At 50.2% G+C, this 9,182-nt stretch overlaps 1 protein-coding gene across 1 annotated transcript; it reads left to right on the top strand.

The window, feature by feature from the left end:
• Positions 1-912: 912 nt before the first annotated feature.
• Positions 913-7,654, top strand: tmem132a (transmembrane protein 132A; the record flags this gene model as incomplete). Its single annotated transcript, XM_083905564.1, has 14 exons — positions 913-955; positions 1,215-1,441; positions 1,593-1,817; positions 3,292-3,446; positions 3,583-3,690; positions 3,767-3,821; positions 3,903-4,042; positions 4,783-4,935; positions 5,021-5,216; positions 5,351-5,494; positions 5,603-5,811; positions 5,907-6,126; positions 6,207-6,398; positions 6,725-7,654. 14 exons carry the CDS (start codon positions 913-915, stop codon positions 7,652-7,654), a joined length of 2,997 nt encoding a protein of 998 aa, XP_083761690.1.
• Positions 7,655-9,182: the final 1,528 nt, after the last annotated feature.

Genomic DNA, 9,182 nt, shown 5'->3' with positions numbered 1-9,182 from the left:
GTCAGTAGCTAGGTAGTTAAAAGAATAGTGCGGCTGTATCGGTAATAGTGGTAGTATTTTTGAATAATTGCGATTCCCTCGAGTTAAGACATATCTTCCTGGTTTGTTTTATGGAACGCCCTCCGACCTCTTGGTCCGAGGCTGTAGACCCACCCATAGGGGGACGGGACCTCATTCCCAGAATGTAAACGCAGTGTCCGCCATATTCGCTAAGCGTTACGCTAACGGGCTCTTTGCTCTGCGACGCAAGTTCCATCTCTTGTGGAAACGTCTGCAGAGAAGAATCCGCCGCCGCGCGTGGTTTGGCAACGCCATCCGTCGCCGGACGCGACTTCGGGGAGCTAAACGGAGTGAAGCGGGGAACCTCGACCAAGACGCGTCCGGCCACGGATGGCGGTGCGTTGCGGAACCGTGCTGCAGCGGCGGTGGTTTCTTCTCTGCAGACGTTTCCGCAAGAGACAGTACTTGCGTCGCAGAGCTCCAACGGGTCTGTTTTTTAGCTAGTTTCATCCGGAGATATCTTAACGCCGGTTGGCCGTCGCTTCTAACCACCCATCACGTCTATAATCTTCTTCCAGTATTGATGAACCATAAGAAAATACTTTCATTGCACCATCGCCAACGCAACCCTTCCAACAAGCCGCTGAATCGTGGGAGGATATTTGTTGTTATTTGTGGAAAGGCCTGAGACTGAATGTCCAAAGGTCGGTCGGGGATGACCGATTATTAGCATAAGTCAGGGTGGGCATCCGGTTATCAGCAGCGGGTCGTCATGGCGACTCGGTTTCTTTCGGTATGACACTGAGGTTGGTGAAAATGACGATGACTGCTGTCCCAGCAGACCGTCAGTAGGCGATGGCGGGTGTCGGCTGCTGTGCGATTTGGCGTTGGTGCGGAAGACGACGTAGCACGATGACTCCGCCGCTGCTGCTGCTCTTCTGGATTTTCATCGCAGGTGAGTTTTCGCCGTTGTTGATTTTGACAATTAGCTTGTTAGCCTCTGCGTGGTTTGCAAATGGTTTTGTGCGCCGTAACGCTTTGTACGTGAAATTGGACCAAATGTCGTCCGTACCTAGCAAAGACGCTAGCTCTGATCGTCTCTCTTCCCCGTTCTAAACATGCTTTTGTGTCGGTATATTTCCAGCTAACTTCAGTTTTTAACTCTCGTTCTCACAAGTCGCTGACTTTCGAAACCCTCTTCCTCTTTTCCCCAGTCCCTCCGTCCCTGCCGCAGCCCGCCCTCCCCCTCTCGCTGCCCGTCCACATGTCCGTCGGTCCTCCTCCGTGGCAGTTCCTCCCCCTCTCCCAGGCGGACCTCGGCCCCATCTTCTCCAACTCCAGCCCCTTCTCTTTCTCGCAGAGCCTCTTGGTGGTGCCTCCGCCCGTCTGGGGGCCCGAGCCGCGACTGCAGGCTTCATTTGGCGCCCACTCGGTGACGCAGGTGAGCGGGGGGAAAAAAAACGACGCTCGGGCGAGGTTTGGGGCGAAAGGTTCACCCCCGGACAGACCGTCCAAATCTCACCCTCACAAATCTGCCATGAAACGTAACCGGCTACTTAAATGACAACCCCCACCCTTTGCCTTATTCACAGCCGATATCAGAGGTCGTCCTCCCTGCGTCGCCCTCTCTGTCGGCCTCCCTCCTCTCAGAGCATGTGGAGAGGGAGAGGGACGAGGACGGGCGCCAACGGTTCCGGGTCAGAACGCTGTTCCACAAGTGGAGCGACGGCGACGGCGGCGGCGACGGCGGCCGAACCTGCGTTACTCTGCACGCCCTCAAGGAGACAGAGGAGCACAAGGCCTCGTGTTTAACGCAGGTATGGCGTATGGAGGCCTAAACCTGACATAAGTATCAATAAATAAATAAAAACAGGAATAAATAAGTAAATGCTTACGTAAATAAATATTAATAAAAGAATAAATGCATGAATAAATATATAAATAAATAAATAAATAAATAAATACAGGAATAAATAAGTAAATGCTTACATAAATAAATGCATGAATAAATATAAATAAAAGAATAAATAAATAAATAAATATATAAATAAATACAGGAATAAATAAGAATAGAAAAAAAAAGAAAATCGTTAAAACCAACCATTTGTAAACAAAACATCGACATTTTTTGTAAGACCAAACGACAAATAGATTAAATCGCAGATGAGGAAAATAGTCGACAGAGACGTGGATTACGTGAATAATCGTTTGGGAATTTAATTTTGAAGTTTCAAATTATTTTGTGTAAACAAACACAGACGTCTTGTACCCACTAAATGTTCCAAAACATGACATTTAGCCCGACTACTTAGTTAAATGACGCTGTACGTGCATCAAATATTCTCTCTTCTCTCCATCTAAGTGATTTTAAACAAAGTTCACGTTGTTAAACTCAATTAAACACATAATTACTGGCGACACAGTGTGTACAATCTACACAGATACACCAATAAATACACTGTATGCTGGTGAGCGCTTGACACAAAATGGCGTCCGTGCGGGAAACCGCGACCGCTTCTCTGTCTCTTTAAAAGTGAATAAAACCCCTCAAACGGTCTCGAGGTCGGCGAAAACGCTTCCGGTCACACGCCGTCACCTCACAACACGAGTATCTGTGATTAGTTCCGCATGAACTCACCTGTTTGTCGCCGGCGGAGGAGGAGAAGCGGGGACACGGGGAGTCCAGTTTCCTCCCGGGAAACCCGCTGAGCACAGCGGAAGCACAGTGGGGCGCTCCTCTTTTTCCTGGTCCCCGGAAGAGCGAGAGCGCCGGGCAAACGTTCCGACCCCACGTTCTCGCGACGTAAACGCAGTACATGACTTCAAAATGTTTTTAAAAAATAATAAATAAAATTCTCATTAAAACGCATTAATGTGATCATACTTTTTTTTTAGAAAAAAAAAACAGAAAATACATGTTTTACAGATACACAAACCTTTTTAATAAGACTTAGCTATACGTAGCTTGGAAAAACTGATAATTAAAAGTGTTTTTAATTTATTATTATAAATTATTCTGAACTCAGAAAGTATTATTTATCCGTCCAATAATTTTAATACATTTTTGAAAATCAGGAAATGATCCATTTGCCCTGATACACATTGACAGTGAGCTGAGTTTAGTCTCAAAAAACAAAAAGTATCTCGGAATGACTTGAAATTTTGCACATTAATAGTCAGCGTCGCCCTGAACAGGGATCCGTTGAAAATATTTGCAAACCTCTTAAGGAATAATTTTAATGAATTTTTGAATAACAACTTCCTCTGATACAAATCTGTCCCGTTTCCCAGCCTCCTCTGGGCCTCTGTGTGGTCACTCTGACGCTACCTAGTGGCTGGTTCGAGGACCTACGTGCAAACCGGTCCCATCGGGAAGCGAGCGAGCGGCGGCGCGGCCAGAGGCGGCGTCACGCCAACCGTCGTCGCGCCGCTTCTCCCTCTCTGAGGTGAAAGTATTACGTTTTATTTTTGCTATTGCTATCTTCCGTTGTTTTTACGTTATCTTTGTATCGTACATGGAGGTAAGGCCTTTTGTTTTGAGCTGCTTTGTGTGACGGACGGATTTGTACGTCGTTCATTCAGGTTCCCTCCGGATCTTAATGTCCGGGATAACCAGGATCCGAAACATCCCCGAGGCCTGATCAGAGACCAAGTACAGCTTTACTACTCGGCCTTTGACGCAGCAGCAGAGTAAGTGTTGATCGTCACCTGCACGAACTCTCCTCGTCTTTCTCTAACGTTAACGTTAACGTCCGTCCTCTCGTAGATGTGAGGAGGCTCGAGAGGCTCGGCCTCAGAGGAAGCTCTTCCACATCAAAGCAGTGACACTGAGGGAGGAGGAAGAGGAAGAGAGGAGCACCACCACAGAAGAAGAAGAAGAAGAAGGAGGAGGAAGATGCTTGAACAGGCAGGAAGGGGAGGAGCTGAGCTTGGACCCCCACGTCGTGATTCGCTCCCAGAGGGGTCCGGTTCTGATTGGGCGGCCGATCCGGATGTCCGTGAACCTGAGATCCAACTTCAGCGCCGAGTTTGTCGTCATAAAGTGAGCGCGTCGTGTTTCCGTTAAGTCGTAATCTTGCGTCAATGTTAGCATCTTCGAATTACCTTCAAAGGTGAAGCAATAGGGCCGGTTAGCTCAGTTGGTTAGAGCGTGGTGCTAATACAGCAAAGGTGGCGGGTTCGATCCCCGTACTGGCCACGCCCTTTTAAGGTTCAGAACTTCACAGGAAGACACAGCTAACCACAACGGGAATGCATCTTGCTAATAATGCTAAGAATGCGGGTTCGATCCCCATGTAGGCCACACCCTTTTAAGGTTCAGAACTTCACGATAAGACAAAGCTAACCACAACAGTAATGCATCTTGCTAATAATGCTAAGGTCGCGGGTTCGATCCCCAATATGGGCCACACCCCTTTCGGGTTCAGTGCATCACAGTAAGACACTGCTGCCACCTACTAACTGTAAATCACAGTCAGACACTGCTAACCACAACAGAAATGCATTTTGCTAATAATGCTAAGGTCGCGGGTTCGATCTCTGTATAGGCCACATAATAGTAAGGCACTGCTGCCACCTACTGGACGAGATCCACCCCGGAAAGAACATGTCACAGGGCCGGTTAGCTCAGTTGGTTAGAGCGTGGTGCTAATAACGCCAAGGTCGCGGGTTCGATCCCCGTACTGGCCACGCCCCTTTTACACACCACTTTAAGACAGGGCCACCAACTGGTGAAAATCACAGTAATCACGACTAACTCTCTGTGTGTGTGTGTGTGTGCAGGTTGAAGGTTAAGAAGGGCTTGGTGTCGATGGTAGCCCAGAGAACGCTGACCTCTGACCTTTGGGTCGTGACCCTGGACAGAAGCCAAGGCTCCAAACACGACGTGGTTTCCATCGTCTGCCACAAACACGGCGCGGCGAATCGCGCTCGCAAGTAGGTTTTATTTAAGCGGTTCAGTTTCACCGACGTGAATAATCACGACGCTAACGTTCAGCTGTTTCTCTGCGTCGCCCCGCAGTCCCGCTCTCCTCCAGCAGGTGGTGTGCGTGTCAGTCAAAGGCCTGAGGCGGAGCTTCGGCGTTGCCATGACGGTGTCGGCGAACTGGTGGGTGGAGTACTCCGGGCACAGCAACCCCTCGTGGCCACGGGGGGCAGCAGTGAGCGCGTTCTCGTTCACCGACCGGCACGTCGTCGGCATCGCTCCCGTCACAGAGGTACGTCCTCCTCGTGAGCTAAAATCACCGATTTTCTCTATGGGCTTTGGTGTGGGAGAGTGAGTGGTTTCCTGTTTCTCACAGTGAGACAAAGACGCGAAGCATATCGTAGACTGCATGTTTTCTGTTCTCAGAGTAACCGGATCATCAACACCGCCATCTTGACCGGTCAGCCCGTGTCGCTTCCTGTCATCGTTCTGGCTGTCGGCCATGACGGTAACGTGTCGGACGTCACCTCCGCCGCCACGTGTCGCTCGGCGGACGAGAACACCTTCAAGGTGCGACGCCCGTATATACCAATAATCTCAGTCTCACGAGTTGTGGTTGTCAAGACAACCCATAAAATACACAAAGTTGTGTTTTCTCTTCTTCTTCTTCCTCACCAGGTGTCCGCTGACTGCTCCGCCATCTTCGTGGACGGCAGCGAGTCGGCGATGGGCAGCACCTGCGCCACGGTGGAGTTCCTACTGGGCGCGCTCAGCGGATCGGTGTGTCTGGAGGTGTGGTCTCCGACCGTGCCCCTGCGCGTGTCCTTGGCGGACCCCGTTCTCAACGCCATCAGTGGCTGGAACCGACTCGCGGACGACGACGTCGGGTAAACGAAACAATGAGGTTCTGCCTCGTCAGGAACCAGGTTCTGGTTCTCCGTGAGGAACGACCCCGTCCTGACCCCGTGTCCGGTCTCCTCAGGTGTCCGCCGGTGTACCAGCGCTCCACGGTTCAGGTGCTGACCCGGTTCACGGCGCAGGACTCCCGCGGCAGGACCGTTCACCTCCTGGGCTCGTCCGATTGGTTCGTGGACGTGACGGCGCTGGTCCGCGGTTGGCTGAGAGTCGAGGACCCGGGAGTGGCTTCCCTCCACGGCCGCAACAGCGTGATCGGGTTGCGGCCCGGGAAGACGTCCCTGCACGTAGGCTACGATTTTGACGCGAATTTCATCACCGTCGTTGTCGTCATCGTCAACGTTGTCTCTCTCTCTCTCTCGCTCAGGTCGTCTCTGAGCAGTGGGACGGCGCGCTGGGCCGATGCGACATCGCCGTGACCTCCGACCCCGTCGCCCCCGCTGACCTCTCTGTGCAGGTGGTCAGCGGCCTCGGTATGGCGGTCGCGGGAAGCCCCGCCCACGCCTCCGTCCTCACAGCGACAGTGACCGCCTACAACGTCCTGTACAACCACCGCCAGGTGAGAGGACGGCCCACGAAACCCACTCACTCTCCCCGCACCAAAGCCCATAGAGAAAACCAGCGATTTTAGCTTGCGGGGGGGAACCAGGAGCTGCTGGTCTGCTGCTGCCTCGTGTGGTCACTTTGTGTCACTGACGTCAATCTGAACAAACGATTTCAAACACAAGTGACAAAATAACAGATTTGAACTTAGTGATGGAGGCAGCAGTGGATCAACAACTTGGTGGACTTTGGTGCAGGGAGAGTGAGTGGCTTCCTGTCTTTGTTTAAAGAACCCTTAGGGATGACGCACTGATACAAAACACTACCCGTGTTCCCCTGCAGGAGGCCTCCGTCAGCGTCTGGCTTCAGTTCAGCGACGACTCCGCCTCCCTCCTGTCCGCCTTCAACGACCTCCCCTTTTCCCTGCGCCTCACCTCATTGGCCGAGACCGTGGTGGCGGTGACGCCCGGCCCCGACCAGCGCGTCTTTGCCCAGGGGGACGGTGGCGGCCCTTTGCTGAGGGCGGAACTCCTGGTTCCGACCTGCGCCGGCCACGCGATCGCGTCCAACGGGATCGACGACGGCGACTGGGACTGGACGGAGACCGGAGGAGGAGGAGGAGGAGGAGGAGGAGGAGGAGGAGGAGGAGGCGGAGTCAGGGTGAGGAGGCTTGCGAGAGGTTCGGGCTGGGTGAGGGTGAACCTGGAGCCGGGAGACGAAAGGGCCGAGGAGGCCGAGGAGTTCGACTTCTCGGACACGCTGGTCGAGTCTGACGGCAACGTCTACGCAGACAACTTTGACGCGGGCAACAACGGCAGCGCTAGCAAAGACGCCTACGACTACGCAACGGACGAGAGGACGTGGAACAAGAGGGTAACGGCGAGTCGGAATCATCTGGAAAGGGCTGTGCTGATGCCGGACCACGAGGACAGAACCGTTCACTTCTCCCCGAGCCAGGAGAACCACGGCGAGAGGGAGGACGGCGGCGAAGAGGACGACGGCGAAGAGTTGGAGGTCGGCGTCGGCGCCGTCCTCTCTCTGCTCTGTCTCTCGGCCGTCCTCTTCCTGGCAAACTGTCTTCCCTGCGCTCTGCGGGACAGGAGGAAGAGGAGGAAGAGGAGGAGGAGCGTGGACGAGGAAGTAGAGGCAGACACGGCAGACGAAGAAGAAGAAGAAGGAGACGGGGTTAGGCAGGAAGAGGCGGAGAAGGGAGACGGCGAAGACGGAATAAAGCCGCAGGAGGACGAGAAAGAAGTCGAGATCGTCTGCTGACTTTGCAGGGTCATGACCTAAATAAATGATGCACACCTGTGGCCACTAGTGTTTGAAACTGGTACTGCCATCCAAAGTCAAACCATTGGCCCACCGAGTGTTTCCATTAGGAATAGCACCACACTAACCGGAACAGCAACCGTTCTATTTTTTGGAAACCTTCCCCTGGGGTACCAGAGGTGGAGCTAGACCCACGATGTCCCGTTGGATGCAATCTCGAATCACCCTCCCCCGGAAGAAACACACTTGGTCAAATCCGAGCGCTCACACCCACGGAGAAGAAGAATCTAACTTCCTCTCCTCCTGAAATCGCAGGTTTTTACTCCGGACCGCAGGAACCTTCCGTTTCTGGTATTCTTGCCAGTAGGACCTTCCAGGTGCTAGGTGTAAGGAGCGTCGACGTGCAATTCGTTCGACCGAATAAACCGAATAATCTGAGTCTTATGCCTGGTTTTCTTGAAGAGGTTCTGAAATATGACCAGGTACCTGATACCAGATACCAGGTGCCAGATATCAGATACCAAGTACTAGGTAAAAGGCACCAGATACCAGGTACTAGGTAAAAGGCACCAGATACCAGATACTAGGTAAAAGGCACCAGGTACTAGGAAAAAGCTGTCAGTTACTCAGCCAGCAGCAGTGAGAGGAGTTGCCTTATACTGCCCTCTAGTGGCATATTAATATAACAAGAGGAGGCACAAGAAGAACCAGGAAATACGTTGAGAGCAGTAAAAAATAAATGAAAGAATGAGTATTACACCATGTATAGAAAAAATATCTGATGTACTAAACAAATACAACTGTCATGTTTATATACCCAACATGCATCACTCTGACATCATCAGCAGAGTGGCGCAGCGGAAGCGTGCTGGGCCCATAACCCAGAGGTCGATGGATCGAAACCATCCTCTGCTAAAACATTTTTTTTGTGTCTTACTACTGCATTTCTTTAACAGCTACATAATGGTAGTTTCCATAGTTCGAAAATCTACTGATGATTCCAAAATCTATTTATAATTCCAAAATCTACTGATGATTCCAAAATCTACATATAATTCCAATTCTACGTATAATTCCAAAATCTACATATAATTCCAAAATCTACTTATAATTCCAAAATTTACTTATTATTCCAAAATCTACTGATAATTCCAAAATCTATTAATAATTCCAAAATCTACAGATAATTCCAAAATCTATTAATAATTCCAAAATCTACGTATAATTCCAAAATCTATTAATTCCAAAATCTACATATAATTCCAAAATCTACTGATAATTCCGAAATCTATTAATAATTCCAAAATCTACAGATAATTCCAAAATCTACTGATAATTCCAAAATCTATTAATAATTCCAAAATCTACGTATAATTCCAAAATCTACTGATAATTCCAAAATCTATTAATTCCAAAATCTACATATAATTCCAAAATCTACTGATAATTCCGAAATCTATTAATAATTCCAAAATCTACTTAAATATCAATAAAGTTATGTTTTTCGTGTTTTTTTAATAAAGCATAG

This window comes from Microchirus variegatus, assembly GCF_963457635.1.
Source record: "Microchirus variegatus genome assembly, chromosome: 19".
NCBI lineage: Eukaryota > Metazoa > Chordata > Actinopteri > Pleuronectiformes > Soleidae > Microchirus > Microchirus variegatus.
This window is presented reverse-complemented; position numbering and strand designations above follow the sequence as displayed.